This window comes from Lycorma delicatula, chromosome 7 (assembly GCF_047948215.1).
Source record: "Lycorma delicatula isolate Av1 chromosome 7, ASM4794821v1, whole genome shotgun sequence".
Lineage (NCBI taxonomy): Eukaryota > Metazoa > Arthropoda > Insecta > Hemiptera > Fulgoridae > Lycorma > Lycorma delicatula.
This window is the reverse complement of record NC_134461.1, coordinates 17,143,574-17,162,287: the sequence shown is the minus strand read 5'-3', so window position 1 is coordinate 17,162,287 and position 18,714 is coordinate 17,143,574. Positions and strand designations below refer to the sequence as shown.

The window sequence follows — 18,714 nt, the reverse complement described above, 5'->3', positions numbered from 1 at the left end:
CTTCTTTCACTATTCCCGACTACCCAAAGGGCTCCGTCCTCTGAACCCCCGCACTGTTTATTATCCTCATGAGTGAGAATAATACTGATAAATAATAATAAAAGTATTCAGGCTTTATAGAACCATGAAACAAACGATAGAATAACAGTATTTTTTTTTCCAGTTTAGCCTCCGGGAATCATCAACAGGTATTACTTCAGAGGATGAATGAGGATGATATATATGAATTTAAATGAAGTGTAGTCTTGCACAGTCTCAGGTCGACCATTTCTGAGATGTGTAGTTAATTGAAACCCAACCACTAAAGAACACCGAAATCCATGATCTAGTATTCAAATCCGTATAAAAGTAACTGCCTTTACTAGGATTTGAACCTTACAACTCTCGACTTCGAAATCAACTGATCTGCGATGATGAGTTCATCACTAGACCAACCCGGTCGTTGGTCAACAGAGGCTGGTGTAGATTAAAAAAAAAAATATATATATATATATTTATATACACCTTGATTTTTTTTTTATACAATTAAAACACACAAATCACCTTTTTTCTCTATTTTAACATTATTTTTCTTATAATTTTACAAAAGATTTTTTAACTCAACATAATAAAATTCTTTTTTCATGATTTAACCTTTCTTTATTTTTCTTGTTTAGGCTCCGGTAATTACCTTTCGGATAATACTTTTCGTGATTTAACCTGAAATTATAAACTAAAAAATAAGAAAAAAAAATAAAAAAGCGTTAAAATAAATTTACTAACCTCTAAATGAACAGTCGGAAATAAAATAAAAGAATGATCTCCTAATTCAAATTTCTTTTTAGGTACGGTATACATATTTAAATAATAGAACAAATAAAAAATTGATTTCGTAAAGAAAAAAAAACGGTTTACATAAGACACAAATAATAAAATATAAAAGTTAAAAAATATTCAAAATAAATAAAATTAAAAAAATAAAATTTATATATATAAAAAAAAGTTGCCATGCAACCAAGAAATTTTAATAATAATAATACGAATATTATTATTTTAATAATAATATAATAAAAGAAAACGGTAAAGAACTTCCGTTACGACATAAATTAAAAACAACTCGATAAGTAATAAAGATTATATATATATATATATATCATATTTATGATCGAGGAAAAGTATTTTTAAACGACAGACTGAGATTTAAGTCGATGAATGCAGGCCGTCGGATAACGGGAGCAAAAATAATAATAACTAATCCGAGAATAATAACGCTAGTTACTCGTAATTATCACAATTTCCTTTCACTAAACCAACCACAACCCTCTCATAAGAATAAAAGATTTTCTGGGTTACTTTGATAATATCTCATTTAAAAGAAATATAAATTAATCAATTAGTTATAGATAAAATTATCAAAACTTTTTTGAAAAAAAAACAATTTTTTTTTTTAATTTTCGCTATTATTATTTTCTTATTCACACTCACTTTTGATATCTTTTACACTTTAACTTAACATCATAATTATTAATCACATTTCAGTCTAAAACTAACTGCAGGGTGTGCCAATGGCACGCCTCCGCAGCAAGGCCTCCGGGCGGGTTGCCATGACGAACGGTATCTAGGAATGAGATTATTAGGTATCCAAAATCGATTACCTCGAGTTAAAATTTTTTTTTCGAATGATGAAAATTTATATAACGAAAGTTAAATTAGAGATTTAACTCTAGAAATTGAAATTAACAAATCGGGATTTTCCGCTGGTGATCGGTACATTACGGTGCCTACTTTTTGATTATAGTTCATTATTTTATGAAGAAAAACAATCAAATAAATAAATAAAAAATATGTAAAAAAATTTTAAACAACACTTTTAAATTAAACGCATTAAAAGGTAAAAAATAATTTTAGGACGGTATCTCAGAATAGATTTGACAACAAGCATTGCTGATAATATGTATTTTTTATTATTTTTTACATATTTTTTATTTTCTACTATTTAGTGCATTTAATATACGCGTGGTTTTTAAAAAGTTTTTTAATATATTTTCTACTTTTTAATCAACGCCAAGTATGTACTTGGCGTTTATAGACCTAGAACAGGCATTCGATAACGTATACTGGAATAAAATGTTCAGCATTTTAAAAAAATAAGGTTTCAAATACAGAGATAGAAGAACAATTGCTAACATGTACAGGAACCAAACAGCAACAGTAACAATTGAAGAACATAAGAAAGAAGCCGTAATAAGAAAGGGAGTCCGACAAGGATGTTCCCTATCTCCGTTACTTTTTAATCTTTACATGGAACTGGCAGTTAATGATGTTAAAGAACAATTTAGATTCAGAGTAACAGTACGAGGTGAAAAGATAAAGATGCTACGATTTGCTGATGATATAGTAATTCTAGCCGAGAATAAAAAGGATTTAGAAGAAACAATGAACGGCATAGATGAAGTCCTACGCAAGAACTATCGCATGAAAATAAACAAGAAGAAAACAAAAGTAATGAAATGTAGTAGAAATAACAAAGATGGACCGCTGAATGTGAAAATAGGAGGAGAAAAGATTATGGAGGTAGAAGAATTTTGTTATTTGGGAAGTAGAATTACTAAAGATGGACGAAGCAGGAGCGATATAAAATGCTGAATAGCACAAGCGAAACGAGTCTTCAGTAAGAAATATAATTTGTTTACATCAAAAATTAATTTAAATGTCAGGAAAAGATTTTTGAAAGTATATGTTTGGAGTGTCGCTTTATATGGAAGTGAAACTTGGACGATCGGAGTATCTGAGAAAAAAAGATTAGAAGCTTTTGAAATGTGGTGTTATAGGAGAATGTTAAAAATCAAATGGGTGGATAAAGTGACAAATGAAGAGGTATTGCGACAAATGAAGAAAGAAGCATTTGGAAAAATATAGTTAAGAGACAGACTTATAGGCCACATACTAAGGCATCTTGGAATAGTCGCTTTAATATTGGAAGGACAGGTAGAAGGAAAAAATTGTGTAGGCAGGCCACGTTTGGAATATGTAAAACAAATTGTTAGGGATGTAGGATGTAGAGGGTATACTGAAATGAAACGACTAGCACTAGATAGGGAATCTTGGAGAGCTGCATCAAACCAGTCAAATGAGTGAAGACAAAAAAAAACTTTTTAATCTTAATAAGTTTATACTTTACAGCTGCGATAGCGCACAGGTTTGAACGTATTTAGCGAAAGATCGGATCGGCACGTTGATCGTTACGGTGGATGAGAGCAATCAAAACACAGGTCTAAACGATTTAATTTCCGGATAACCAAGATCCGGTCGATCAAGAGTGTACCCGATGTGTAAAACAGTTAGCGCTAGACCTGCTAATACATACGCCGTTAGAATCGTGAAAATCGGACGAACGGCTGCCGAGATATTACGGTGGCAACCCGTCCCCAATTTCCGAACGGCGCCCCGGGGGCACTTGAAAATATTGTCATCCGACGGGTACCACTTGGAGGGGGTAGAGAATCATTCTTGGGGATCGAAAAAAATTTTCAGAGCGCTACCCGACCGACCGTTTTCGAGATATTTGCGATTTTCGTCTAAAAATTCGGATCCGGTTAGAAAGTACCAAATTTTCCCAAAACTTCGATATATGTACGGTACATCGATATATAATAATATAACATGTATACACCTGACCGCCACGAGACATGTACTAACGAATCGGGATTTTCCGCTTGTCATCGGTACATTTCGGTGCTAAGCTAAGGGGAACGCACACACAGACACACGTACAAATGCCGTCTAGTAGGGTAGGATGTTATAACCATTACTCTTTTTATTATACAGAAATATTTCCACTAAACCTTTTAACTCTCAATCATTGAAATGTACGAGTATATTCCTAAAACTACAATTAGATTGACCAACCGTCCCGCTTAGGGGAAATTTGTCTCGCACGGGGAGATGAGTCGTTCCGACAATTCAAATCTATTAATCCTTTGCTTTACAACTAAAAATAATGCTTAAGCTATAAAGCTAAATTACGATATTACAAAACAGTAATTTTCCCAGAAGCCTTAAATTAAAAATAAAGGACTTTTTCTTAGAGCTGTTTTTATTTAAAATATTTTTTAAAAAGAAAATCATTTACTATATTTTATTTTAAAACAAAATTATGAGTCATATTATAAAATGAAACATTTGCGAATTACAAGTCAAGTCGTGAATTTTATAAAACTGATGACAGAATATTGTGCTAAGACTACCCAATATGATTATTTTAAACGTATTGCTACTTCCGTTAAAAAAAAAAAAATTGTATACTTTTGGGTACGGGGTAAAAATTTGCAAGTATTTTGCTGAAAGTTTATCTATTTAAGCGCTACATTTTTGCCGAGTAAAATTTTTCTAAACCGACTAAGTAAAAAGTTGATAAAGAAAAAACTCGTAAATTTCTCTCATCTCCTCGGGGAAATTTACAAAAATTTTTACACATAAATATAAATATCCTGTACACTGATAATCTTTTATCTATAAAAGACTGTAGGTCTTTAACCTAATCTGTACTGTAGAACATCATTCTTTCTGTACTAGTTATGTTAAACCTTTGGCTACGAGTTTCAATCGTAAATATTTCACTTCGTAATTAAGGTAAAATATTAAAGACATTTTATTTATAATGAAATTACATTTCAATACGGAAATTTTTAATAAAAGAATGAAATAATAATATTAATAACAGATAACTACTGAACAAAAATGATTCATCCAATTTGAAGATGTTTATCGAAGAACAGCGCACTTATATACGTATATACGTACATACATACATACATTCAAGGCTCGGCTGATAAATTTTGCACACTAACGTGCTACACGGAGACAAAAGGTACTATCGAGTTGGGCGTGGCTAAAATCCTTCCTCTACAAACCTGGGATAATGCGTTGAAATCAGTTTACCGGTTTGTTTTCAGTAGGAATTAAAATGGAGTCTAGTACCGGCCAATATGTCAACACGGTTAAAAGAGCAGGCTGTGATCGAATTTTTAACAATAGAAAATGTGAATCCTACGAATATTTTGCATCGTTTAAAACCGGTTTAAAGTAGTGAACTGATTACAGGAGTACTGTGAATAGGCGGGCGTTGAAATTTTGCGAATGTGAAGCTGGTAAAGTGACAATTGAGGACGACAATCGAAAGGAGGTGGACGAAGTGACCGGCGAATCACCTAGCGACGTATCGCTCTTCAGTTAGCCATATCTAAAGAACGAGTGGACCATATTATCGAGCAATTAGGTTACCGTAAAATTTGTTCACGATGGGTACCGCGCAAACTCTGATGCCTCTCCGCAAGCTTAAGTTTGAATCTATTCCGCATCCGCCATACTCGCCGGATTTGGCTTCGTGCGACTTCCACTTCTTCTCTAATCTCAAGAGGGATCTCAAAGGTAATCATTACATCAATGACGATGAGGTGAAGGAAGCTGTGGCTTCCTTCACCTCATCTTCACTTCTCATCACTTCGATCCGAGAAAGACCGCCAGAATTTTTCAGTGACGGTATGGAAACTTGTCTCACTGGGAAAAGTGTATCAGTGTAAACGGGGATTATATTGAAAAATAAATACTGCATTTTGTAGCTAAAGTATTGTACTTTTATTCATTTTTTTATTTCATTTCAATACCTCTTTTCATTTCCATGCTACGCATATATGTGCAACATTTATTATCAGCCGAGCCTCATACAAATATACTTCCATCGGGAAAAATGTTTTTTGTTTTTTATTTATCTTAAGAAATTAGTAGAGTGTGAGGAGATGTCGATATTAATCCAAAACCCAATAGATGATTTTTCACACACACACACACACACGCACATATATATATATATATATAGTGTGTGTGTGTGTGTGTAATACTCTGTAATACAGAGTATCTCACGAAGAGGTATACGCTTTTGATTTAATAACACCCACCCATTCCTGCACCGATTCAATTGAAACTTTACAGATCTTTTAAGGAAGGTTCTAAAAACGTCCTCTGAAAATTTTATCCTTCTAGGATTTACAAAAACAAAATGGCGGCTTTCAAATAAAAACATTAATTTCAGATAAACCACATTTTTTATTCATTACAAAATAGCTAGTAAAAATGATTAAAAACAGATGATGTATTGTTAAACAGCTGTTCAAATTAAATAAAACAAATTAATAATTAATCATAACCACGATTAATTTTCTAACTGTTTTTAATTATTTTAGTTCTAATTATCATCTGTTCTTAATTATTTTTAGCAGCTATTTTGTAATGAATAAAAAATGTGGTTTATCTGAAATTGATTTTTTTATTTGAAAGCCGTTATTTTGTTTCTGTAAATCCTAGAAGCATAAAATTTTCAGAGGACGTTTTTAGAACCTTCCTTAAAAGATCTGTAAAGTTTCAATAGAATCGGTGGGGGAATTTGGGAGTGATACTAAATCAAAGAGTATACCTTTTCGTGGAACACTCTGTATATATTATGTCCTTGCGCGCCCAAATTCTTTAACTAGATTTTAATTATTTTTGAACTTAGGGGAGATTAACACATCAAGCATATATATCTGAAGTTAACTGTTTTAATAGTATTACAATGTTATTAAATTTGGTCATTAAAAAAATAAAATTAACGGTTTTGCTGAATTTTCCCTATACTTGCATAGAAGTCAAAATTTAATCTTTCACTCATCCGGTTGTTCACCTTAAAAAATTCTTTGAACTTAATTTTATCTTTTATTAATTTAGTAATTTCCTTAAAGAAAAACAATTTTCACAAATTCTAAAATCAATTTCGTCTCGCGAAGAAGATTTAAAAACCTTAAAGTAAAATATACAGCAAATTTTTTTTTTGTAATTTAAATATCCCCAGTCAATTTTTCACGAAGATACATTATTTCGAGACAGTAGTCATGAGTTTAACCCACCGGGTTGGTCTAGTGGTGAGCGAGTCTTCCCAAATCAGCTGATTTGGAAGCCGAGAGTTCCAGCGTTCAAGTCCTAGTAAAGCCAGTTATTTTACATGGATTTGAATGCTAGATCGTGGATACCGGTGTTCTTTGGCGGTTGGGTTTCAATTAACTACACATCCCAGGAATGGTCGAACTGAGAATGTACAAGACTACACTCATACATATCATCTTCATTCAACCTTTGAAGTATTATCTAAACGGTAGTTACCGGAGGCTAAACAGGAAAAAGAAAGAAAGAAAAAGTAGTCATGAGAACGAAAATTACCCCATTACTTCAAGTTCGAATTCCATCAAAATTTAAAACCATTAATGATTTGCATCAACGACAAAAGAGAAGAGTTAACCTATTCTAACACAATAATTAAGACACAGTGTATATCCTAAAATTTAAATACAAGTGGCGATGTAAGTAGGAATAAATTTCCTCCTTACATCGCCACTTGTAAATAGAAATTAAAATATGCAAAATTTTTTCGTCAACTTAAATACATATTGTAAAATAGAATAACACAAATATTTATCAAGAGGATTTGACAGAATCAAATACAGATAAATATAAATAGCTATTTTACTTTTGCACTTACTACATATTACTTACCATATACACTTACTTACTATATTTTTGTTTAATAAAAATATGGTCATTTTTTTTTATAAATTATAAAAATTTAACGCATATTAAAACACTGAAAAATTGGCATAATATTGATTAAAACCAATTAATTTTTATGAATTACTTTAAGATCTAAATGTAATGAAGAAAACAGGAGATAAATATTAAAAATTAAAAAAAACATGACTGGTATAAAAAAACATTGCTCTTTAATGTGGGATAATTAAAGAGCATACGGGTAACAATTTTGTATAGAGTATAATTTTTTTAAATTTATTTCAACATATATATATAGCCTACGACACTCCCGGTAACGTAAGGATTCCAACGCATGGTCATACATTTAAATCGGTTCAGCCGTTGAGCTGCTACGGTGGAACAAACATACATACATTCACCCCCTATATACAATACACTTTTTTTTTTGGGCAGTCGTGTAAAATTCCAAGAAAAAACATATCAACCTACAAAAGAAAAATAAATAAATAAAAATAGACTACAAAAATGAAGGTTGAACAGCAATACATTGTCATATTAACAGTCACAAATTATGAATTTAACCTTAAACTGCTAAACCGATTATTGACAGCTAAACATTAAAAGTAACAAATAAATCATTTTTCCTTCTAGGTCATGGAAAACACACACACGCGCCAGAGCTGAGTAAGACTGGTAATCTGCATCCTTTGTAACATGATAGTTTTACATCTGAAATAGTATTTTGGAGATTGAAAGGTATGAAGTATGGTAAAATGTCAATCAAAACCAGATTTTAGTTACAATTACATTGCATAATCAACAATTAATATTAGAATAAAAAAGATAGTCCTGAGTAAGACAGTAAACCGTATCAGATGGCTCTACAACACTAGAAGAATTCAGAGAATAGCATCCCAGTAATGAAAAATGTAAAAAAAAATATAAAAAAAATTGAAGTAAAAATAAACTCTATGATTCAATGAACCGGTTCTCATAGATGTCTGAAATTAAAACTTCAGAATAGGTCAATCCACTGAATGCTGCTATAAAACTCTTTTTTATAGTATTAAAACATAAAGGAAAAAGAATGTCAGAGATCTTTACACACAGTGTTACAGTACAGTGATGAAAATTAAATGGTCAGCTAAAATTCAAAATGAATTCATAAGATGAATCAGTGAGAAAAGAAATTTACAGCAGAATCTAATAAAAGGATGAACTAAGTTAATGAAATATTTAATAAGAGATCCAGATTTAGTTGCTTTAGCGATAGGAGGAGAAGGTAAAAACTGTTAAAAGGAAAACAAATATTGAAATACATGACAATTAAGGATATAAGATGTATTAAATATGTTGAAAGTTAAAAGATTAGCACAGAACAGAAAGGAATAGAAAATAGCATGAAACCAGTCAACTTATTAAAAATAAAAAAATCTCTGTGTGCACATGCACTAGTGTGTACACAAATATATATACAGAGATAGAAAGAGAGAGACTGAGATTATGTGTTTGCATGCACAATGTTTCTTCTTTTTAAAAAAAAAAATAATAAAAAGTTAAGTAAATTTTTTATAAAACAATCATTCTCTGCAAATTAAATTATAAACAGCAAAAGAAAAATATATAAACAATTAATATATAAATAATACATAACTGTAATTATAGAAAATAAAATATTTTACTTTACCTCCAATAAACATGATAAAGGAGATGACAAATGAGAATTCAAAAAGCCAGCCGGCATTTTGCAACACTGATCTATGATTACAATATAGTAAAACAAATACTTGTAACTACTATGATTTATCTTTAAACTAATAATAAATAACACCTTACTCTCACGAGCAACAACATTAAACTGGTCTGGTCTGGACTGGAGTACAGAAGAATGAACGGTGTATATGTGTGAGTAATATAACATTACAATCCCTACACTGCAGACTGCAGTATAAGAATAGAGAGGGGGCAATGTAATGTTCCTTATGGCTGATCCAGTACAACTACAAGAAATAGGCTTCAATCCAGAAAGACATTAGCAAATTGTATTCCCTGGAACTAATTACATAACTATTCAATAAAAGATGTAAATTACATTCGTAAATATTTATAAAGTTTTCAAAAACATTATTTTTAAATAAATAATAAAATAATAACATAACTGACCACAAAAATTTCAATAATTCTATAACAAAATTATTAAAGCACTTAATCAAAGACTTAAAAACAAACTTTTTAATTAAAAGAATTGCAACAATGTTAAAGGATTTGCAAACAATCATCATACCATAATAATAATAAATTACACTGATAAACATAATATTTGTTTCCTAACATGCGATACGTGATTTTAATCTGTTTTTTGATGCTGAAAACGAATATGAACTCAGAATCTATCTATCACCCACCATTTTTGAAAATTTTTTTAATTTTAATTAAAGGATTTTTTTCCTTCTTCAACATATAGTTAACATTTTAAGCTCCTACATTGTATTTTGTTAGCTCATTTTCTACTGTTTAACTTTGTTAACGTAATTTGTAAACTGTAAATAAACGATATTAGACAAAAAATTAAATCACATATGACATCATGGACAAGATTAATCTTGTCTGTGCAGGTCAAAATGTGTAGCTGAAAACACAGCTGTGTTGTTCGTATTAAGCACAGGATTTAGAAATGAATTAATTTTGTTCAGTCTTATTGCTCTCTTAAGTTTGTTAACAGTGTCATAATGCCTTGAAATTGTGTAAATGATGTTTGTCTTTTGTTATGTATGTGGTGAGTTTACCGTAAAATTAAATATAAAAAACATTACACCTTTAATTAAAAAAGCATATCATACTTTCAGTGTAAAATCCGTGATCAAGATAAAATGTAGTTTGCTCATATAGTATGCAATAATAATTCTGTATATTTAAGGGGACAGCTGAGAGGTAGACGGAAGACTTTGCCATTTGTGTATCTTATGGTTTGGTGTGAACCAAAGGATATGTACCCGATTGTTACTTTCGTTTAACCAAGTGTGTCTGGAATTTCTAAAAAATCTAAACATAGTGTAAAATATCCTTCACTGCAATCTGCAATCAGCCCTGTACCTCACAGTGAAATTATTCCGGTTCCTGAGCCACCTGTGAATGTACGTTTTGAAAGCAGCGATGAAGAATCAAGCAGTACTGATGAAGACAATGATTTTTATTTTGAATTATCTTCCAATAAGCCTCATCTTATATCACAAGGTGAATTAAATGACTTGGTTAAGGAATTAAATTTATCAAAAAATCAAGCTGAACTGTTAGGATCAAGACTGCAAGGTTGGAATTTACTTCAAAATAATACACAACTTTCGGGCTTTCGAAGCCGACAAAAAGAAATTTCTCAGTACTTTATTGATGACAATAATTTGGTTTATTGCACAAATATTGATGAGCTTATGTTGCACTTAGGACAAGTTCATAAACCTGAGAACTGGTACCTTTTAATAGATTCGTCCAAGTATAGTTTAAAAGTGGTTCTACTGCACAACGGTAACAAATATCCTTCGATACCAATCGCTTATGGTATTAATTTGAAAGAGACATATGATGTGATGAAAGACGTTCTTGAAAAAATAAATTATAAAAAACATAGCTGGAACATATGTGGTGATTTGAAAATTATAGCAATTTTGGTAGGCATGCAGTTACGCTATACTAAGTACATGTGTTTTATTTTTGAATGGGAGAGCTAGGGATAAACATTATTTTACCGAAGAGAGGAAGAAACGAGACAACTTACTCCAAATGGGAAAAATATTATTCATGGCCCTTAGTTGAACCCAAAAAAATATTTTTACCCCCTTTCCATATCAAGCTAGGGCTAATGAAAATGTTTGTAAAATCAATGAAGAAGGATAGTTCCAGATGTTTGTACATCAAGAAGAAATTTCCAAATGTAAGTGAAGGAAAAATTAAAGAAGGAATATTTGTTAGTCCTCAAATAAGAGAGTTGGTCAAAGATGATGTATTTAACTCGATGTTAAATAATGTAGAAGTGCAGCTTGGGCTTCATTTAAAGATGTTTGCAAAAGTTTTCTCGGCAAACAAAAATCTGAAAATTACTACGATATTGTTAATCAACTTCTTACTTCATACAGAGCTATGGGATGTAATATGTCTTTGAAAATACATTTCCACCATTCACAACTGAATGGTTTTTCCCGGACAACCTCGGAGACGTAAGTGATACACGATGAACGTTTCCACCAAGACATTTTGGTGATGGAAAGCCACTATAAAGGGAAATGGAATACTAACCTGCTAGCTGATTACTGTTGAAGATTAATTCAGGATGTACCTGAGGCTATTTATAAAAGAAAAGCATCAGCGAAATCATTCTAACACAGGTATGGCAATACGAAATTATAAATTTTACAGATTTTAACTATATTTTCTAAACTTTTTTTGAAGCGTAATTTATTTAAAACTAAGGGTGATAGAAAAATTGTATTTACAGATCTGTAATGTATGCAAAAAAGCAATTCAAGAAATTTTATCACAACATTAAAAAATCTTTTTTTTCATCAATGTTATTATCAATTGATAACAAAAAAAGTCATTTAATTAATTGACTTAGAAGACAAAACAAACTTCATCTCTATTTAAATTTTTGAACAAAAGGTTTTATTTTTTTTTTAAATATCTGATGAAATAGTGATCTCTATGAAAGCTATTTTACAGGAAACAAAAAAGTAGAAAGTGTAATTTTTATTATTAATAATTGTAACGATTTCTAAACAATTGAACTTAATGAAAATAAAATGATACCACTTAGTAAAAAGAAATACAACTAATAAAAATAAATACTCTTCTATTTGAAAGAATAACATATAAACTACAAACAGTTAAAATTTAACACAGTATTTTATAATTCCAATAGGAGTATTATAATTTAGTAGAACGTTATTTTCTGCTTTTCCTAGAATTGTCACTTTAACATTCATAGTTGATGTGTTTCAGAGTACCTCTGATCTCAAAACTAATTTTAGCATTCACGGAGTGCTAAAAAAAGTTTTATGTGGCAATGCTAGCAAAGGTAGAAAATGAGATTCAAATCAATTATAAGTAGTTACTTAACTACACTTAATAAGACTTGTAAAATGATTCTAGTTATGAAAATAAAATTAAAAAAGTAATATAATAGAAAATATTAAATGATCAGGTTTAATTCTTAGAGGAAGAACTTATCAGTTGTGTGCTGTGTGCTGCTCTATAATCAATAAAAGTTTGAATCATTCGATTTATAACAGAGGTAATAACAATCATTTACATGTTATTTTATGCTAGTAGCGTACCATTACTCCTAAAAATGTAATCAGCTATACTTGGAGAATCATCAATGCTAGGCTTATTAAAAAAGGAGACACTAAGTGATAACAGCACTTCTTTCTTCATTGAGCCTACTACATACCAACATTCAAACAAACCAATGCAGGAGATATTATACACTACAAGTGACAATGTACTGATCACAGGGCTATGTAATGAACATCATTATTTCAGACAGTGCTTTATATGGTTCACAGATGTAATTACAATCTGGAACAGGTAATGTAAAACAATAAACTAATATACACTTTTTTACAAGAAATTGTGTTTTGTAATAAATTAAAATTTTTAAAAGGTTACTTCAAAAATGAACTTTACAGTTTAAAATGATGAAACATTTTAATTAATATGTGTTAAAATGGTGATTCAAAAGGTCTTCACAACTTTAAAAGCAAACAAAAATCTATTTAGATAACTTACAGATATTTGGTTGAGGTCTCATTTCATTGTAAAACACAAGTTTTGACTAATGTATTTCATTAGTACCAAATTCAGCCACCAGCACTATCACCATGTTGTGTTGTTAAAGAACGATATATTTACTGGTGTGGAACATGCTCGCTGTGTGGAACATGCTCGCTTGGTTTCAGGATGTGCAGTCAGCAACTGCAGCACGATATAAATTTTGTAAAGGTATGGAAACTAGCAGGCATAAACTTTAATCTTGGCAACAAACCTTTGTTGAGACAGGTTGTTCTGTTAAAAGTACAAAATCACCAGGATGCCCACACATCCCTGAACTTACTATGGAACAAGTCAGAAAAAGTTTTCCATGTAGTCCAAAGAAATCAACTCAACTTGCGTCATGTGTGATTGGCATTCCACAAAAGACTATTAGGCATGCATTACGTAGACAATAGCACTTAAATCCATTCATATTAACCATGGTTCAACTCATTACAGATGACAACAAAGTTGCTCGGCTGCAGTTTTGTGTGGAAATGATGGATAGAATTGCAGACAATGATACATTTTTAGTGATGAGTCAAGTGCCAAGTGAACACCCATAACTGCCAAACATAGGGTAGTGAAAAACCCTCATGAAATTCTGCAGCACATTCATGGTAGCCAAATGTCAATATTTTTGGTGCCCAAAGCAAACAAAGACTGTACCACCAATTCATCTTCCAGGAGGCAACCGTAAATGGTATAATTTAACTGGACATGGTTCAAAATTTTCTAATTCCTTAGTTAGACAATGATGACCAAGATGGAGCCATTACTGTCAGCAACAGGGCACCACCTCATTACTGCCTAGAGGTCAGAAATTTTCTTGATTATCGATTCCGAGGTCAGTGGATTGGTTATGAAGGTCGAACTACATGGTCACCTCACTCCCAGATTTGATCCCACTAAATGTTTTTTTTGTAGGGTTTTATTAAAGATCTTGTTGAGCTAAGACTTCAAATTAACACTGCAGCTGCAGCTGTACTTGACTTATGCTATTAACTGAATACTGTTAATTATGTTTATTTATTATTAATACCAACCTATCCATTTTTCAGGAAAAGTTTCTTGCAGGTGACCAGTTATAAACCGATTGAAATGTGCTGAAGTACTATCAAGGTGACGTTCATAAACAGCAAAAGTTCAAGTAATTTTAAACTGATTAATATACTCATGAAAACTGAAAAGTTCATCTTATTTTTGAAATAATAGTTATTAAAATAGATTCCCTTATTAGATTTTATACATATATATGTATAAATAGCTATATTATATTGGGAAACCATTAGTAAAAGTGGTTGCTGAAATTTTTAATTGTCATTTCATATTGGAATATTAAACATTTTTAAATAATCATTCCCTAGAGAGTCAATATATATAAATCATTGTTTCTCAACAGAAATTATTGTTTATATTATCTGCCTCCTCTGGGGTACAAAAGATACCAATCAAGAATAGTTTTTTCTCAGATAAATGCAGTTCACTAAACAGTCAGAACATAAGATGAAAAGAATGAAGGGGTCACTTATAAACAAAAGCTAAACATTTCTTGTATTTCAATGAGCTTGACATGTTGATATGTAACTGTATAAGTTCAGTAATGAAGACACTTCACTTCTCACTTTCGTTAGTAAGCTTATCACAGGTTCTTGTTCTCACAAGAAAGGCTATGCCAGTTTCAGGAGTGACATGTAAGTCATATCAGGTACCTGTAATCTCACACATCTCAGGAATGGTCAACCTGAGACTACAAGACTACACTTCATTTACATTAATACATATCATCCTCTGAAGTAATACCTTACGGCGGTTCTGGAAACTAAACAGAAAAAGAAAAGAAGGTACCCTAATCTTTTTAGTTACAGCACTTAACACTTATTTTAAATTATCAGCATTTATTGCTGCAGAGGTTCCCAAAGTGTATGCCTCAGCACAAACTTGTAGTATTTTGTAATATTACACAATTTTAATAAGTTTATTTCAATTATAATAAGTTGAATTTCTCTAATTACATTTTTTGTGATCTACAATATGTTTCATTTATTTTTACATAACATTTGCGAATAATTACTGGTTATTTTGCAGTGTACTAGTTGGAATTTGACAATTTCTTGGGGCAATCTGGATTCAGAAAGGGTGCCAAGAATCAAAGAAGTTTGATTACTACTGTATTAAAGCATTTTTAACTACCAACAAAAATAATCTATTATACAGCAGGTTTTATTTTTAAACTTAAGTATCTAAATAAAAAGCCACCTTCAAATCTATAGATTCATTATCAGTTATTAAGTACTACGTCAGATCAACTCTCAGTTGATCCAGAGGTAATCATAGGCAACTATCTAGTTGCTCTAGTTTTAAAATATAATAAGCATAACATATTGCCTGGATATTATTTTAGTAACTGATGATAAATCCAAGAGCATTTAGAAGTGTTTTTTTTTTAATATAAATTAACAAGTTTACAATGAGCTTGCTATTAATTTGGTGTATTTAGGGGTGGGTTTTTTGAAGGTAATTATTAATTGTAATACACTAGACAACAGTTTTAATAAAATTAAAACATTTTTGTAATCTTGAGAAATAAAAACATTATTGAAATGCTTTAAGAGCTTTGTTTCAACCATATATACATTTAATATAAACGTTTTTGACAGTATCTAGGAATGTCTATCAGTAACTTATATTACAATTCTCTAACACTTTTTAAATGGTTATTGTTTACAGATAAAATAGAAACAATCTTAAATTATGTTTTAATAAAATAAATACATAAAAATGTCATACTACATTTTGTTTTTTAACCAGTTTAAATAAATATATCAAACTCTGAAGACTTAAAAAAATAATAGTATTGTTATTTGTAACATAAAGGAACTACATAGCATGTTAACTCATTAACAAAACATCTATACTCCTACATTTCCAATAATCAATTTTTTTAATTTATTTCCCCTTACTCTCACTAACAGATAACAAAGAAAGGAACAAAATGATAACAAACAACCTAATTAAAATATATACACTATCCCAACATATCACCCTATTTATACAGAGGGGTCCAAAAAAATGTACTCACTGTTTGCTAGCCCATATCTCATGACAAATTTGACTTCACATGACAATTTTTGGCACTGAGAGAGGGTTATGGTATGTGTTTGATTGACCACCAGCAGCTTCTATACAATGCCCATGGTGCCAAACTGCACACCCAAATACTGCTGTTAGTGTATCTGGTGTAATGGCAGCACACGACTATGATTTTTTCACGTAGCTCATCAATTGTTGGTTTTTGTCTAAACACGTCATTCCTGATGGTCCCCCCAGAGGTGTAAAATCAGGAGACCGAGGTAGGTATTCAACAGCAACTCCTGTATGGTGATGTTTGTCACCACACAGGTTTTGGATGGCAGGCAAAAGTCTTGTCTGAAGCATATCAAGATACGCCTCACCAGTTACGACGGTACCCTCAAAGAAGGGACCAATCAAACCACACACTAATACAGCAACCCCTGGTACATTCATTGCCCTGTCCACATGAGGGAGAGGATTTTCAGGAGCCTGGTAGACACAATTACGGCGGTTCACAGTACCATTAAATCTGAATTGCGCCTTGTCAGTCCACACAAACTTCCCTGCAAATTCCTCATCCTCGCCAACCATATACTGAAATCATTCACAATACTCCACCCTTCAATCTGGGTATCCTCATTCATTGCGTGTAGTAGTCTTAGAATGTACACTTTCCAACCTTCAGAATGTGTCTTACACTTGACCGGCTCACTCCACTTTTGCATGCTTCCTGGTTCACTGATTTTTGCGGTGATCGGGTGAAATGTGCAACACCGCAGCACATTTGTAGGTGTTCATGGACAGCCGGATCTTTCCTTCTTTCAAACTCTCTCTGCCACTGTCATTGCACCTCATAAATGTTCTTGTACTTCCAGTAACACTTCAGTACACCCTGAGTTCAACAAATGATAAGCGAACCTCAGCCATTGTTGCTACTCGACTGTCTTCTGCTGCACTGGCTAATATGACTGGCTTATTCCACCACCAACCACCTGTGCATGCAGAGCATAAATTGCCAGCTCCACCTACCATGACAAATTTAATACCTTACACTACACTACACATTAGATTAGTGAATTTAAGTCTTTTTGTTTAGATATTACTTAATTACAAACAGTGAGTATATTTTTTTGGACCCCTCTATATATGGCCACTGCACATAATCCTAAAAGTTCTTAGACATGAAAAAGGAAGGAAAAGAAATATTATCTTTTAGTATACATCAACTCAAAGGTAAAAACTAAATAAACTGTTACACAATATTTGTAAAAGGCTTTTCATAAACAGAAACCAAAAAGTAGTTTTATATAAAATTTGAATAGAATTACAAAAATGATAAAACAAACAAAAATTTTTATATGTATAATTAAATTATTACATGACCTAAAATCATTATTAAAATTATAAATAACTCATTTTTAAATTATATAATTTTTTTTTTTAAAGAATTATTATAAAGTTCTTTCTCTTATGGAACTAGTGGAAGCACTGTTTTATCTTGTAAAAGTAGGGAAGTCCTTTTAAAATGTAAGTGATTAATATATTTCACCTACTTAGCGTTTAATTTTTTCTCCAATATTGATAAATTGCAAAATTCAATGTTTTTTTTTTTTTTTTTAGTCAAAACCAAAAATGAATTAGAAAACTTTTCAATCGCATAGATTAATTGCTAGGGCAGAACTTCAATTCAAAAATAATAAATAACAGTAAAATAATAAAGGCTATGAAGTAAGACAGAAAAAAGGGATGAGAAATTAAATATTAGGGTAATGGATTAGATATTACAGGTTACATAATTTTATTTAGGTAGTAAAATTGGAATGAATATTTGAAGTAAAAACAGAGGCTTAAAGCAGATTGTCACAAGCAAAAAAAAAAAAGAATGTTTTCTAGTATTAAATATAGATCTAAAAATGATCTTAAAACTATCTGTGCAAAGTGTACTGCTTTACGGAAGTGAAATATGGATAATGAAAAAGCAGAAAGAAAAAGAACAGCGAGTTTTGAAATATCATATTGTAGGAGGATTTTGAAAATTAGTTAGTCAATAAACTCTTTAATGAAGATGTCATAAGATCAATAGGCAAGGACAGGAGAATGTTGTAAAGAAACAAAGCAAGGTTGAAAAGCCACATATTAAGGTAACAAACTTTTTTATTAAGTTTACAAACTTTGGGTATAAAGATATGTATGTGTGGAAGTTAAAAACTGTACAGAAAGACTAACACTGAGATTTATAAAGCTGATCTCTGATAAATCTACCTCCATGAGGTTTAG

At 31.1% G+C, this 18,714-nt stretch overlaps 1 protein-coding gene across 4 annotated transcripts in view; it reads right to left on the bottom strand.

Annotated features, from left to right (window-relative positions):
• The window catches only part of UGP (UDP-glucose pyrophosphorylase), a 150,388-nt gene that overhangs the window by 124,799 nt on the left and 6,875 nt on the right, over positions 1-18,714 (bottom strand). The window contains exon 1 of one of the 4 annotated variants that reach the window (XM_075371771.1): positions 9,245-9,404. The exons of the other annotated variants lie outside the window; for them this stretch is intronic. Coding sequence (XP_075227886.1) covers positions 9,245-9,301 — 57 coding nt within the window. The 5' untranslated portion in view covers positions 9,302-9,404. Of the gene's footprint in view, positions 1-9,244; positions 9,405-18,714 lie in introns of those variants that run through there. 4 annotated transcript variants of the gene reach the window in all.